We start from the raw sequence: 17,732 nt of genomic DNA on the forward strand, positions 1-17,732 counted from the left end.
TCGCTCTCAAATTAGATACAGCCGTCCAACTTAGTGCGTCCGCTACCACGTTAGCCTTACCAGGGTGGTACTCAATCGAGCAATCATAATACTTAAGCAGCTCTATCCATCTTCGCTGCCTAAGATTCAACTCCTTCTAAGTAAGAAGATATTTGAGGCTCTTATGATCTGTGTAAGTAATGCACTTCTCACCGTATAAATGGTTCCTCCAAATCTTCAACATGAATACCACCGCAGCCAACTCCAAGTCGTGAGTAGGGTAATTTGCCTCGTGAGGCTTAAGCTGACGTGATGCGTAAGCAACCACTTTACCTTCCTACATTAACACATAACCCAATGCGATGTGTGACGCATCACTGTAGACAGTAAACTCCTTCCCGAATTTCGGTTGTATTAAGAGAAGGCCCTCAGTCAAAACCTATTTAGTTCTTCAAAACTCTCTTGTTGCCTATTAGTCCAACTAAACAATACTCATTTTCGAAGTAACTTAGTTAGAGGTGCAGCAATTACAGAAAACCCCTCCACAAAACGTCTATAATACCCAACTAGACCCAGAAAACTTCAAATCTCATATACAGTCTTTGGTGGTTTCCAATCTAATATGGCTTCGATCTTTCAAGGATTAGCCCTAATCCCCTCAGCATATACCATGTGATCCAAAAACGTCACTTCTCCCAGCCAGAACTCACTGTGACAGCCCTAATTTGACCCTAGTCGGAATGTGGTTTCAGGACCACAAAACCGAGTCATAAAATTTAGTTAAAATTTTATTTGCATATCTTATATGTGTGATAGTACTTGTATAAAAATTTGATGTTTTAATTTTATCTTAAGAATGTGAATTTTGCTTGAAAGGATCTAGTTGAGAGACTTAGAAAATTATGATAGATAAATAAGTAAGGACCAAATAGTATTAAAATAGGAAAGTTTTTGTTTGCATGTCAAAGTTCCCAATTCATGTTAAGTGGCCGGGCAAGCATGGTTCCATTCCTCCAAGTTTATGTTGTTTATTATTTAATATTGGTAAGTAAATTAGAATAAATTAAAGAAAGGAATTAAAAAGGAAAAAAGATGAATAAAATAAGGGAGGAAGAAGGAGTGTTCATCTTTTTCCTTGTTACAATTGCCGTGAGTAAAGAAAACAAAGGTGAAGGAAGGCTCATCTTCCATCTTCTTCATTTGCCGAAATTGAGAAAGGAAAGATTGAAAAAAAAAAGAAACCAAGGCATTCGGCCATGGCTATTTCAATGGAAAGGTATGCATTGTGATTTTTATTCTAATTGATATTGAGATTTAGTTGATATGGGTATAGTCTAGTTAACCCATGGCAAAACTCATGGATTCATTGTTGGGAGAAAAGAATGGAAGTTGCCGTATGTATGGGTATGTATGTACTTTGGAAAGGAGATTTTTGTGTCATTGAGTTCTTGTTGTTATGTGTGTATGTGCATGAGTATTCGGCCATGCTATAGAATTCATGTTGCAAAATGATTAATGCTTAATGTGATATATAATTGTACGTGTGAATGAACTTGAGAATATCTAAATTATTGGCTGGAGGTGCCGAATGTGTCTTGGATGAGTTTTAAAGAATAAAAATTTAGGTGACTAGAGGTCAAGGACGTTCGGTCAAAGGCTTGTGTGCTAGCAAAATCGGCCTAAATGTCGTTTTGATGTGTTGAATTGAGTAAGCTAGATGTTGGAACACATAAGGATTCGGCCTTCTAAAACAATAGAGATAAGTGTATGAAAGACTAAGTTTAAGTAGTAAGGCCGAATAGGTTGTAGATAAGGCACTTGTGAGTTCGTGGCCAAGCAATTGACAAATTAAATTAGAGTTCTTGTGACGTATAATGTCAAGTCTAACTTGGTATATTCGGCCACCTAATTAAGTACATAGGTGGTGTTGAATTTAATCTTGCACATTCGGCCATATGGGGTAAAAATGGGTCAAGTGTTCATGAGATGAAATTTTGTGATTTGATGAATTATAGGTGATAGTATAGATATACATATTCGGCCATCACTTGGGAGCTTATGTGATGTTGAGTTTAAAATTAGCAAGGTGATTGCCGAATGTCCAAGTATGCATATGCATGTGTGATTAGATTATTGAAAGTATGGTAATTGCATAAGGTTATTAGCCGAATAGCTAAGAACATGAGGTAGCAAGATAAAAATTTTACCATGCCGTTCCGTATGTCATAAAATCATTAAAATGTGAATACCAATATATGTAGCAAAGCGGTTGAATGAGTTAATTTATTTGTTTAAGCTCAAGATCCTAAAGGAGAGGCGTCCAACAAGGGGAAATCGAAGGTCATCGAGTAGCCGACTTGGAATTATTTTACCCAACACAAGGTAAGTCATTAAGCATATAGTTGGTATTGATTTAAATGATCGTAATACCTATGCAATTGTGTTTAATGAGATGAAATGTATACAAATGTATATGTATGTAGAGATGAAATTGTTGAATGTAAAAAGGCAGTGAAGTGTATAGAGTGGTTGGTTTTCAGCACTAAGAGTGCGGGCAATAAGTGTTCACGGTTGTGAGATTGGCACTAAGTGTGCGGGCTTGAAATGCATGGCACTAAGTGTGCGAGTTTAAAGTACATGGCACTAAGTGTGCGTGGTTGATTATTAAGCACTATGTGTGCGAACCCACTATATATATATTTTCTATCAATTATTTATATTAAGGGTGCGACCTTACCGAGTCGATTTCGGACAGCGGAAAGGGGTAAGTACCTTGAGTTCATGGCTAATAGGCGCTATGTTTATATTTGGAGTTGAGCTTGGTAAGTTTTGAACCTATGTGACAATTATAATTGAAGTCACGTGCATAAGGTTCATCGTGGAATAGGTGAAAGGTTATTTAGTTGTATGATTGTAACGAAAATAAAATGATGTATGAAAATGCCTCAAATATCCTATTGATTAGTATATGGAATGTGAATGTATGACTTGGTATGAGATTGAACCGAAAGGTCTAAGGAACTATGGTATAGTTCGGTTTGGATGGAGTAATTAGCCTCGTTCCATTTTGTTTCCTCTTGTGATAATGTTATTAATGGATGGTAGTGCATTGCTTATGACTTACTGAGTTATATACTCATTCGGTGTTTGCTTGTCACCTATTTTAGGTTTCTTGGACTCGACTTTTTCCGTACTCGGGACCGTCATCGAAGTCATCACATCGGCTAGCAACTTTTGGTATCTTCTTTTTAGTCGGTCTAGGAGAACATTTCGGCATGTATAGGCTAATATGTTTTGTTGAAATTTGGTATGTAAACTTTTAGCCATGCGAAAATGGCATAAATGTTCGGTTGGATTTGGTTCTATAATGTTAGGTCGTAAGTCTTGGTAATTCGATTTTTATGCCATATGTCATGGTTGATTATTTTTGGTGTTAAAATTCATGATATGGCAATAGTGTAGTAGGGAGATGTTTGACAATGATTAGCCTTTGGCATGGCTAGTCATGACCATAATTTGTGATATGTATGATGAATTACTAGTTAGATCAAGGAGAAATCACGAAATAGGCGTAGTTGCTTTAGTAACAGATGCTGGCAGCAGCAGTGACGTGAGATTGAAAAATCACTAAAAACAGTAGGAATGGAATTAATTAATGAATAAATTATGTAATCTAAGCTCGATGAGTCTACTTTCATATAGAAGAAACGAAACGACCATATGAGCTGTATGTTAGGAGATAATTAAACTCTTGTGAAACAGGGCCAGAGCGATTTCTGGATCCCCTGTCCCGACTTTAGAAATTCACCCTAAATTAATCAGAGACAATTAAAAGTCATGCTTTATATGTATAGATTCCCTTTTGAGTCTATCTTCATTAGAAACTAACGGCATTAGTATTGGAGCTCTGTAAAGGGAGATATCTAAGTCGTAATGCACAAGGGACAGAGTACTCGAACCCAGGAACAGGGACGACTTTAAGTAATAAACTGTACCAATTGGCCTGACCAAAAATTCTACAAAAATTTCACCATATAGATATATGAGTCTAGTTCCGGGGAAAATTTACAGAACTGGATTTCGAGTTTCAGAACTCAAGATATGATTTTTAAAGCGACTAGTACGCAGATTGGCAGCTTGTCTGGGAAATTTTTAATAAGTGGTTTAAAGTCTGTTAACACCTCGTGTTCGACTCCGGCGACGGTCTCGGGTTCGGGGTGTTACACTCACACTTACTAAACTTTGCATATAGCTATTTCCGTCAAAATTTACAAAATAGTTCGAAGATGCACATCATGATCCTCCTCAGTTCTCCAATACACCAGAATATCATCTAGAAAGATAACTATGAACCGGTCCAGATAGGGTTGGAACACCCGATTCATGAGATCCCTAAAGGCTGCTGGTTCATTCGTAAGCCCAAACGACATTACTAGGAACTTGTAGTGTCCATACGCAAGATAAGGTTGAATTCTCCAAATGGTAATTCCATCAAATTCGTTGGAAAGATTATACCCTAAATTTCTAGGGGCACGTCTCTAAACAACTTGTCTACCTTAACTGACTGTCCAAGTGGACTTATCACAGTCATTTCACTAGTCGTATTCTCAAACTAGATACCCAACATCTTAGACACAGTACATGCAACTTACAAATGTGTAGACCCAATATCAATTAAAGGAATGTATGGCATGTTATGAATCAAAAACGTACTAGCTATAACGTCAGAAGCGTCACCATCCTCTCGGCGATGAGCAACATAAACCATAGCTGGCTGCTCGCCTCAGTATTACCAACATCTCTGTCTGGTGCTCTACGACCACGTCCATTACCATTTCCACCCCTGGCCCAACCACGGCCTCTTGGTAGCTGTTGACCACCTCTCACTTGCAGAACAAGCCTCTGTTTTGCAACTTGCATTTGAACAGGCCCTTGAGGACAATTCTTGACCTGATGATCCATGGACCCACATCTAAAGCATGCCTCGATTCGTCTCCAACAGTCACCCTAGTGAGACCTCTCACAATCTGTGCAAGTCTACGGTCTAACCACAATACCAGGGATTGCTCGGACTGGCCCCTCAAATCTAGCCTTCTTTACGGGCCTTCTAGAAGAACCCGAGGGCCCTAAATCCCTCTTAAAGCTGCCCCTATCTTTCTCGCGGTTCTAGTGCTCTGAGCATTTCACATCCTCAGCAATTTTTTCTTTCTCAACCAAGGCAGCAAAGTCCCGCTCCCTTTGCGATGCTATCAGCACACGAAACTCATCCCAGACTCCATTCTCAAAATGCACACAGCGTTCATACTCAGTTGCGACAATCCCACGGGCATATCGACTCAGCAACAGAAACTCTGCCTCGTACTCTGCCACAGTCTTGTTCTCTTGGGTCAGATTTAGAAATTCCTTCCTTTGGGCGTCCATATAACTCTCCCCAATGTATTTCCCTTGAAAGGCCGCCTTAAAGAAGTCCCTTATCAAACGGTCGGCCTGCGTACCATCTCTTACGGTGAGCCACCATTGGTAGGCCTCATCTCGCAATAAAGACACTGCTCGTTTTAATTTTTGCTCCACAGTGCCATCAAGGTGATCCCTTATCCGCTCAGTGGCCTCTAACCAGTACTCTTCCACATTTGGGGCTACACTAGAAACACGCCTGAAAAATTCCACTCCATTAGCCCAGAGTTGCTCAGAAATTGATCCTCGGCACACTGATCCAGTACTCGCTCTAGCAACCCTCTCTAAAACACGAAGCATCGCTTGGGACAGAGCACCAACCCTTGCAACTCGATCATGAGACCCTGTCTCAGTCACTAGTGATGCTGGCGCCTCCCTAGCAGGCATGGGACCGACGCTAAAGACCCAGCCCTAGTGCTTCCTCGGCCTCTACCGCGGCCTCGTGTACCCCTTTCGCGAGTACCTCTTGTGCTCATATCGTTATAGCGTATTATCTGATTTAAGAGTCTTATGAATCAGTTCATAATTCCAGTAATTATTAACGGATATCTTATGATCAAGCAGTAGTTAAAGTTCTATTTTCGTAGAGTAGAGTTGTAACACCCCTAACTCGTATCCATCGCTGGATTAGGGTCATGAGGTATTACTAAACCGTACATAGCTTAAGAGAGTCAAATGTTACTATTCATGTTTAAGGTAATACAAACTCAATTATTTGAATCGTATGTATATTTCCTTTATAGCATTTAAAAGATTTTATTACATCAAATTTTAATACATAACAAATTTCATGCGCATACCTTAAAACATTCAAACACAAATATCAAATACATGCTATTATATCTATTTAATTTAATAAATTTTAAACATATTATTTAAATAACTTTACATGTGTGCATGGTAAAAGCCAAACATATTATTACACGCTAATTCAAGTCCAAACATATATGCAACATCAATATTATTACTATATGGTCGAACCTCACTTTAAAGCAATATATTTATCGCACATTTTAGCATACCACTACGAACCATTAAATAAGCATAGAATACAACCCATAGTACACTCACTCGTATGCAAATTATTATACACCATTAATATTCACATAACCAAGTACACATGCTCATACCATTGGTGGAAACACTTATTTTACTTGTGACTATCCGATTATAGATATTTACTTAATATTTCTTTTTACTATTCAAATGATCATAATTTCAGTCATCAAATACATTTACACAAGAATCATACTAATCCATCACATAAAATATGCCATAAAAAACACTTCTAAAATAATTTAGTAACATAGCCAAATACACAATATACTTAACATTACTCTTTTACCGAATCATATAATAACATCACAAATATATATACTTCATATTAAGTTTATTAACTTGGACTATTCATGATACAAATTATATATTTCTAATATGCCAATATTTAGTCACAACTAAAATAAATATATTTTTACTTATCCAACAACCATGTTTATCTTAATTAAACTAAATCATAAAATTCAACTAAAGTAAAACATATCAGTTTGTCAAACTTACCATAATGAATAATCACAAGGTATACATATCATTACTTTAAACTGTAAACATATACCAAACACACCATATATGTATGACTTGCATTTTTACTTATCTAATATATTACATATTATAACTCAAAAAGCATCTGTTATTTATATATGCAAATGCCGAATCATCAATCAAATATATTCATTACCTAAATTCAACATTTAGCCAAATATATTCGTTAACCCACTTTAACCAATATTATTAAATACAAGACACAATTGAATCATTACACTAATGACTTAGCCTTTAAATACCAAACCAAAAACAAGCTTATCACAGGCATATGTATGAATTTCATCTATCACAAACGGAATATAGAACCATGTCATTTTCTACTCCCAACCGATTTGCAAGGAAAATTACACATCCTAAATAAGTCAATAATAAACCACAGCCAAAACACATTCATCACCCATATATTAAGTTTAAATTGCACATATATATACATAACCCATTACCAAAGTTACTTAAACATTAGAACATTAGCACTAGGATCAAGCCATTTTCCCATGGCTTTATATATAGTCACATCCAAAATAAACTAACTCCAAGGCTAGCCTATACATGCCATAAGATTAAGTTTAACTTATAAAATACCTAAACAGTAAATAGTGTGATGGACTGTGCTAACGATCCCCGAGCTTGTAACTTGATCCAAAATCTATAAAACAAAAACGAGCATACATACAGAGTAAACTTTTATAGCTTAGTAAGTCATAAGAAAATAACAATTCAAGACATTATCAATTCATTTAAATCAGCCATATTATACTATCATAACTACATTTAATCCCACATTTAACATTTCATATATTTATCCTATACTTTTATTATAAACCTTATCTTAACTGAATGTACATATATATACTCAAAGTATTATTCGACTTCAAAGGCATATTAACACCATATAACCGAATGTTCATAGACTAATATACATATACTCATAAATCCAACTTTAACAACTCATACTTATACATAACATATATCCGAAAATACTACATGAATCCACCTATATTTACATTATTATCATATATAGAATTTGCATTTAATATCAAATAACAAACTTACCTTACTTTCAATTAGGTAATCAAATAACTCATACGTAATCGTTTAACTTATTTTACACATTCGGTCATAACTTATCATTGTCCATTGATCCATTTGGAATTGAATAAAATACTCGGATAATCACACGTATCGAACAATGCCGACATCCCAGACATGGTCTTACATGTAATCACATAACGATGCCACTGTCTTATATAGGGTCTTCCTCGTACACATATATCAAATCACATATCGATGCCAACGTATTAAACGTGGTCTTACTCATACACATATATCGGAATCACATATCGATACCAACATATTAAACGTGGTCTTACTCGCACACATATTCCAGAATCACATATCAATGCCAACGTATTAAACGTGGTCTTACTTGCACACATATATCAGAATTAGATGTCACAAGTTGAAGTCTTATATATATCCATGTATCAATTTAAACTTGGCCAAAACACAAATATGTTCATTAACAATATTATTATTCACTTTCTAGGTCACAAAATCATCAGACAATCGAATATATATATACAGTCATGATTCACACGTTAATATCATATACATATATCAATTAGCTAAATTTAAATTTGCAATTATTATACATATAATCAACACTTTGACATGAATAGTTCATGTCATTACTTCAAATACCAAAACTTATTCGTTACTTTTTCATTCAGCATTGATTATTTTTCCTTACTCAATGCTAATTTGTAATTTACTACTATTTACTACAATTATTTACAGATCACTTATATTAAAAGTTAACAACATCTGTATGCTTATGAACTTACCTTGGACGATGTAAAACAGAACGGGACGACTAGTTGACAACTTTAGTTTTCCCCCGATCCAAATCCGATTTCTTTGGTTCTTGATCTAAACATATTCAATTTAAACTCATTCAAACACATTTTCATTCAATTTAATCCAAAAACACATAAATGGGAAAATTACCATTTTACCCTGACGTTTTACAAATTTTACAATTTAGCCCCTATTGCACAAAACACAAAATATGCAAAATCTCAACATACCAATGTTAGGCCAAATGTTCCTAGTGTTCATACAAGTCCATATATTTCATTTATTTTCCATTTTAGTCCCTCAAATTATTATGTTTGCAATTTAGTCCTAATTACTCAAAATCATAAAAAACTCCAATACAAAATATGTTAATCTAAAACATATCTTTCATATTTCATCATCAAACAATAAAAATCACAAGCTCTCAACCATGACATAACACAAAATATTTACCAAAATAAAAAATTCAAGCATGGGTTTGCTAGTACTCGAAGCAACGATTTCAAAAACATAGAAATTATCAAAAACCGAGCTAAACACATACCTTGATTGAGCTTGAAAGTGCTGAACTAGGTTTTTCTTTTTCTTTTCTCTTGTTTCAGCAACAACACCAAAATATAACACATAAATGGCTTATTTCTTTATGTTTTATGATATATAATATCTTATATTAACATAACATTGAATTTACACTTTTAACCTTAGTTAAAATATTACACTTTCATATATATTATGCCCATAGCTGTCCGCTTACATCAATAATGGCTCAATTGCAACATAAAGGCTTCATATTATAAAGACATTCAACAATTTGGCTATATTACTATTAACCACCTAATTTTCATTTTACGCGACTAAGTCATTTTATTTAATCGAACACTCAAACGACAAAATTAAATCACGAAAGTTTCATAAATATAAATTCACGCATAATAAACACAGAAAATAATTTTTAATTATTTTTTTGACTCGGATTCGTGGTCCTAAAACCACCGTTCTGATTAGGGTCTAAATCGGGCTGTTACAAGAGTCTCACTACAGTTTTAAGTCTACTACAGTCTCAATTAACTCAGACTCTAGGGTTTTTAGCATAGTACCACTACCTACAGTATAACATTTCAGCCCATAATAGTAAACAGTGTTAGAGAACTTACAGATTTGGCGCCAGAGACTCGGTATACCACACCTTCAATGTCAACATTTTAAAACAATTCAAATTCTTTAAAATCATCTCTTTCAAAAACCAAGGTTTAGAAAAACTTTTGAAAACCCAATTTTGAGGAAAATTTTCAAAAACCCATTCCACTACTGAGTTTTGCAACTTGGTTCTGATACCACTAAATGTAACACCCCAAACCCGGCCTAGACGTTATGGCCGAACCTGGCATGTCACATTGAAGTGCTTTTCAAAAAACAAGACTTTTCGTTAAATATCCACTTTTAAATTAAAGACATTTTCATTACCATTATCAAATTATCTCGTCACAAATGTTTGCCAAATTATTTTCCTTTTGTATATCAACTCTATGTAAACCACGAAAGCATTTTGAAAACTTTGAAGTTTAAAACGTGTGTTTTGGAAAATAGTAATTGTTTTAAAAACTCGCCTTTACCTAGACTAGCAGTTTTAAATAAAACATATAATCGGAATCCCAATTAAAACTTGAAACGACAAATGGCCTTATTACAGAATTAAAAACCCAAATGTCAAATTTAAAATTAAACAAAGTCGTATGCAAGACATAGCAGTCGTGTGGGCACCTCCAAGTCCCTCGCAGCGCCAAATCGTCTAAGGCTGATGATTACCTGAACAGTTAAAAAGGAAAGGGTGAGTTTACGAAAACTCAGTGTGTAACCCCCTAACAGACAACAGAAAATAGAATATGCAAATAGCCTTATTCAGTAATAAAGCAGTTTGGGCTTTAGCCCTATACAGTAGCAGAGTGGGCTCAAGCCCAATACTGAGCAAATAAGTATCCCAACCCAATCCAACCAACACACTACTCGTACCAGCCAAAACACCACGTGGGGATTCGATCAACCCAACCAACTAACACACCAATAACACAGTGAAACTACTAATAATAGAAAACATGGCAGAGCCACTAGAAATAGAATATGTGGCAAAAACACAAGTACAAAACTTCCTCCAAATCAGACCCCAACCCCATGCAGTATGTCATGTCATGAATATTACGTGTACGCAAAGCCATACTCAGTACAATCATATATGTAAATCATAAGCACATCAGCCATACAGAGTATATGGGCATAATCGTCATCCTGTCACATAGGGGTGTTATGGTCATTTTGCCTATTTTAGGGTTTCGACTCAGACCACAACCTCTCCGAAGGTCTATAGTTGCCTCGAGCGACATAGATAACCTAAATGATCATAATGGTGTAAATGTGCCCAAGGTCCATTACTTGACCCAAGTGGGCCCACATGCTCCTGTGGCCCATTTAGCCCAAATTCAGTTACAGCTATGTGACCTACATTGCCCAGTCCAATATTTATCACTTACCACAGATTTAATCTATGCAGGGCCCACGAGCCCATTGGGCCCACATGGCTCATTTCGACCCAATGTGGCCCATAATGGCCCAAGTCCACGGAACACTTGTGGTGGCCTTTATATTCTATCGCCCCTGATTTGTAGGCTTGATTTACCCCACGAGCGATCGCATGCTTATGAGGCCTCAATTGCTGAAGAAGCTTTTCAGCTTTCGACTATCTACAGTAAGGAAAGGGCGTGGTTACACACTTTTTTCAGCTTTTTGACAGTAACAGATTTTGGTGCACAGTTACACACCTGATTGCAAACGCTTGTGAAAAACCCTAGAGCACACACCTACATTCATTCCAAGTATTCAATCAGTATCCTGAATTATTAACATTCACAAGCACTTAATCCACGATTAAGCAATCATCACCAACCACGACCAGATTATCTGCGATATATCCCTCCTAGAACACCGGCCAAACTCAGTCACTCACTCCTTGGTGATTAACTGCACTAATGGTAGATCCTGTTAGACACGATAATCTAAAGATGTGGCTTATGTCTCAAATATTACCCTATAGAACATTGGGATAACCGGTCTATACCTCAAAAACAAGGTATCGAAATTACCTTAATCGTATACTGGGAGACAAGGTTTCGAAAGCTTGGGAACTCTTGCACTTTTCACTCCTCGGCAATACCTAAATCTAACGAACACACATCATAGGGAAGGAGTCACCATTCGACAATCATAAAACACTAAGTGAAGAAGTATTCAACTTTTAGAGGGAGGTACAAGGAACGAATTTGAGCCCATAAAGCAATAACAGAGAGGACCTATGAGTACTTACCGATTCGACAGAACCCTTGCAAGCCAAAATAACAGAGAAGAATAGTAATCGATAAACCACTAGAACACACGCTGTGACAACCCAAATTAGACCCTGGTCGGAATGTGGTTTCGAGACCACATTACCGAGCCAAAAATTTATTTTTGTGTTTTAATTGCATAAAATTTTGTGTGACAGTGAATATATGAGAAATTAAATGCTTAATATTAGCTTTAGGATTGTGAATTAATTCAAAAAGGACCTAGTTGACGAAGTTAGAAAAGATGATAGATGAATTATAAGGAGTAAGTAATAATAGGGTGAGGAAGCATGGCTTTGCATGTCAAATTGCCCATAAAATACATGGTGGTCGGCCAAGGAGTGATGATGCTCCACTCATTCTAATTTAATATGTTTTCTTTTGGTTAACAAATGATGGGGATAATAATAGGAAAGTGAACAAAAAAAAATGGGTGTCATACTTGCCATCTCCTAGCCGAAAAACCAAGAAAAAGAAGGGGAGAAAAACTTGGAAAGAGTTCGGCCATTGCTTGTATCTAGGAGGAGTGTTTGATGTTGTGGCATGAAAATGAGAGAGTTTGAATGCTTAATAAGGAGGGAAGAAGGAGTGTTCATGTTTTCTTTCTTTTGCAATTGTCGTAACTAGAGGAAGAAGAGGAAGCAAGATTCGGCCAAGGTGGTCCTTTAGATCAAGGTATGTTCAATGATATTTTTGGAAGTTTACACAACCTTTGGGTGATGAGTCTAAATTCTATCTATCCCATGGTTGGATTTGGGGTTGTTGGAGAGTTAGGATTCGGCTAAGGAGCTTAAAAAAAATTTTAGTTGATACCTTGATGCTATTAGCATGCTAGTTATATGGATGTGTTAAGTTGCTTGTTATGTTAGCATGAAAGTTGAAATTGTTAAGCTATTTTGTTGGAGGTGCCGAATTTAGGACTAGGAAGAGAATGAGTATTCGGCTAACATAGTGGAAAGGTGGGTTTTGCCGATTGCTAGATTTAGACTATGGGAGTGGCTATAATGGGCATTAAGATGTGGAACTTAAGAAATGTAATTATATGTGGATTTACATGATGTTACAAATAGATGTGAAAATATGCTAGATTAGGAAAATTCGATTAAGTGTTCATGAGATGAAATTAGGTGTTTAAATGATGTTATAGTTGACATTGTACATGTATACATACATTCGGCCATCTAATTGAGTATGAAGGTGGTGTTAAATCTAATTGTGATGCCCATTCCGAAGTATATATATATACATATATATGTATATATACACAAGTATGCCCATTCGGGATGTTACCTTTAATTATGTGTATAATCGACTAAATGGGTAATTAGTGAGGATGGTTGCCGAATATACAAACATACATATGCATGTGTAATTGAATTATGAATGTTTAGCAAGATGGCTAAACTAGTTGATTTATTGATTAAGCTCAAGGAGTTAAAGGAGGAGAATCAAGCAAAGGCAAAGAAAAGATCATCGAGTAGCCGAATTGGAACCGTCTTACCCAACACCAAGTAAGTCATCAAGCATATATTTTGTATTGATCTAAATAGACATAATGTCTATGTAATCATGCTGAATGGAATGATAAATTTATATACATGTATGTATGTGGTGATGAAAGTGTTGAATGAAGAGAAAAGAGGTGAGATGTATTGAGTTGTTGACCTCGGCACTAAGAGTGCGGGTATAAACATTTATGATCATGAGATTGGCGCTAAGTGTGCGGGTTTAAATTGTACAGCACTAAGTGTGCGAGCTTGATTATGTAGCACTAAGTGTGCGAGCTTGATTATGTAGCACTAAGTGTGCGAATTTGATTATGTAGCACTAGGTGTGCGAGTTTGATTATATAGCACTAAGTGTGCGAGTTGATTATATAGCACTGAGTGTGCGGACTTAATATATATACGTTTGAATCATTATGGACACTAAGTGTGCGACATTATTAAGTCGATCACGGACAGCGGATCGGGTAAGTACCTTGAGTTCATGGCCAATAGGCGCTATGTTTATAATTGGAGTTGAGCTTGGTAAGTTGAAACCTATGTGACAATTATAATTGAAGTCACGTACATAAGATTTATTGTGGAATAGGTGAAAGGCCGTTTAGTTGTATGATTGTAACAAAAATAAAATGATGTATGAAAATGCCTCAAATATCCTATTGATGAGTATATGGAATGTGAATGCATGATTTGGTATGAGATTGAACCGATGGGTCTGAGGAACTATGGCATGGTTCGGTATGGATGGAGTAACTAGCCTCGTTCCATTTTATTTCCTATTGTGATAATGTTATTAATGGATGGTAGTGCATTGCTTATGACTTACTGAGTTATAAACTCACTCGGTGTTTCCTTGTCACCTATTCTAGGTTTCTTGGACTCGTCTCTTTTTGCGTGGTCGGGCCGTCATCGAAGTCATCACACCGGATAGCAAGCTTTGGTACTTTCTTCTTAGTTGGCTTAGGAGAACATTTCGGCATGTATAGGCTATTATGTTGTGTTTGAACTTTGGTATGTAATCTTTTAGCCATGCGAAAATGGCATAAATGTTCGGTTGGGTTTGGATTCATAACGTTAGGTCGCAAATCTTGATAATTCGGCCTTTTTATGCCATACGTCATGGTTGATTATTTTGGTGTTAAAATTCATGATATGGCAATAGTGTAGTAGGGGGAAGTTTGACAATGATTAGCCTTTGGCATGGCTAGTCATGATCATAATTGGTGATATGTATGATGAATTACTAGTTAGATCAAGGAGAAATCACGAAATAGGCATAGTTGCTTTCGTAACAGATGCTGGCAGCAGCAGTGCCGTGAGATCGAAAAATCACTAAAAATAGTAGGAGTGGAATTAATTGATAAATAAATTATGTATTCGAAGCTCGATGAGTCTATTTTCATATAGAAGTAACGAAAAGATCATATGGACAGTATGTTAAGAGATATTCAGGTTCTCGTGAGACAGGGCCAGAACGGTTTCTGGATTCCCTGTTCCGACTTTGGAGATTTATTATAAATTAACCAGAGATAATTAGGAGTCATGCCATATATATACAGATTTCTCTCTGAGTCTAGTTTCTATAGAAACAAACGACATCAATATTGAAGCTCTGTGCAGGAAGATATCCAATTCGTAATGCGCAAGGGTCAGTGTAGTCGATCCCTGTAACATGGGTGACTTTGACTAATAAACTGTACTAATTGGCCCGACCAAAAATTCTAGAAAAAATTATGGAGATGGGCATATGAGTCTAGTTTCAGGGAAAAATCACGAAACTGATTTTCTAGTTGTGAAACTCAAGATATGATTTTTAAAGCGACTAGTACGCAGATCGGCAGCTTGTCTGGGAAATGTCGAATAAGTGGTTTGAAGTCTGTTAACACCTCGTGTTCGACTCCGGCGACGGTATCGGGTTCGGGGTGTTACATTTAATTGGTATCAGAGCTATGGTTTAGTCGGTTCTAGGACTACCATAGCACGTATGAGTCTAGCTATACATGCCGAATGTTAATGTTTAACTGTGTGATGACTTCTGACGGTTAAAATTTCATGTTTTGATTAGTAAATGGATCCCGGTGTAGAAAGAATCTTAGCGGATGACGTTGAAAGTGTAGCGGCTGCTCCTGCACAAGGTACACCGCCTATTGAACCTCAGTCATCTGCGAATAATCAAGGTGAGGGGGCTAAACAAGCCTTCTTTACCATGATGAATGAGTGGGTCGCGCAGTATGCCCGAACCAATCCGGCTGTCCAACAATTCTCGAATTTGAATAATCCACCCCCGGAGCCAGTAATGCCATCAGTTACTGATCCTGTGAGGCTGAGTAAGCCACCTATAGACTTGATTAGGAAGCGCGGGGCTGAGGAGTTCAGGGCCATAGTTACTGATGATGCTGAAAGGGCCGAGTTCTGGCTTGATAACACCGTTCGGGTGTTCGATGAACTGTCATGCACACCTGATGAATGTCTAAAGTGTGTTGTATCTTTGTTGCGAGACTCAGCCTACTATTGGTGGAGGACCTTGATTTCCATAGTCCCGAACGAACGAGTAACTTGGGACTTCTTTCAGACGGAATTTCGGAAGAAATATATTAGCCAACGGTTCATTGATCAAAAGCGTAAGGAATTCTTGGAACTCAAGCAAGGCCGTATGACAGTATCTAAATACGAACATGAATTCGTGAGACTCAGTAGGTATGCCCGGGAGTGTGTAGCTGATGAGGTTGCTATGTGCAAAAGATTCGAAGAAGGATTGAATGAAGATTTAAAGCTACTAATGGGTATTTTGGAAATAAAATAATTCGTAACACTAGTCGAACGAGCCTGCAAGGCGGAAGAACTTGGAAAGGAGAAGAAGAAGGCTGAATTTGAAGCTAGAGACTATCGTAAAAGATCGACAGGTAAAGCTCCGTTCTCAGCTGTAAAGAAGTTCAAGGAGGACACTAATAAGTCGAGGACGACTGCGGGAATTTCCATCAGAGCACAACCATCGACGGGCTCTCGAGCTACTTCGGTAGCTAGTGTGGGCAATAATCGTCAAGAGAAACCTGAATGTCCCCAATGCGGAAGACGACACCTAGGTGAATGTTGGGGTAAGTCTACTAACAGGGCCTGTTACGGATGCGGTTCGAAGGACCACTTCATTAGAGATTGCACGGAGCTTGATGAGAAGAATAAGATTCAAGGTGCAAGACCTAGTGGAGTGACAACTAGAGGTAGACCACCGAGAGTTTTAGGAGGTAGGGATGGTAGTCAGAGAGGGGCCCCTGATACGGCTGTTCGAGCCGAGAACCGTACTCCTGCTAGAGCATATGCCATTCGCGCACGAGAGGAGGCATCCTCCCCCGATGTCATCACTGGTACCTTCACTCTCTTTGATACTAATGTGATTGCATTGATTGACCCTGGCTCTACTCATTCATATGTATGCGAAACCTTAGCATCCAGTAAGACTCTACCTGTTGAGTCTACTGAGTTCGTAATTCGAGTGTCAAACCCTTTGGGTCAATGCGTACTTGTTGATAAAGTGTGTAAGAGATGCCCTCTAATAATCCGAGAATCCTGTTTTTCGGCCGATTTGATGCTTTTGCCGTTTGAGAATTTGATGTTATTCTTGGTTTGGATTGGTTGACCGCGCATGATGCGGTTGTGAATTGCAAAAGCAAGACTATTGATTTGAGGTGCGCAAATAACGAGATAATCCGAGTTGAGTCTACGGACTTAAGGGGGTTGCCAGCTATAATATCAGCAATGTTGGCCCAGAAATATGTAAGAAAAGGGTGCGAAGCATACCTTGCATATGTACTTGATGACAAAGAGTTAAAAAAGAAACCCGAATCTGTGCCGGTGGTTTGTGAATACCCGGATGTGTTTCCTGAAGAATTACCGGGTTTACCACCTGTTCGGGAGGTAGAGTTTGGTATTGAGCTTGTACCTGGGACTACGCCGATTTCGATAG

The 17,732-nt window shown here is 37.3% G+C and overlaps 1 protein-coding gene across 1 annotated transcript; it reads right to left on the bottom strand.

Annotated features, from left to right (window-relative positions):
• Positions 1–5,145: 5,145 nt before the first annotated feature.
• On the bottom strand, positions 5,146–5,820 carry LOC107894581 (uncharacterized). Its single transcript, XM_016819840.1, has one exon. It carries the CDS (start codon positions 5,818–5,820, stop codon positions 5,146–5,148), a length of 675 nt encoding a protein of 224 aa, XP_016675329.1.
• Between the last annotated feature and the right edge of the window lie 11,912 nt (positions 5,821–17,732).

This window comes from Gossypium hirsutum, chromosome A13, assembly GCF_007990345.1.
Source record: "Gossypium hirsutum isolate 1008001.06 chromosome A13, Gossypium_hirsutum_v2.1, whole genome shotgun sequence".
In the NCBI taxonomy this organism is placed as follows: domain Eukaryota; kingdom Viridiplantae; phylum Streptophyta; class Magnoliopsida; order Malvales; family Malvaceae; genus Gossypium; species Gossypium hirsutum.

Coding starts and splice junctions, on each gene's coding strand:
- LOC107894581 (XM_016819840.1), bottom strand. CDS start 5,820: ATGCCTGCTAGGGAGGCGCCAGCATCACTAGTGACTGAGACAGGGTCT.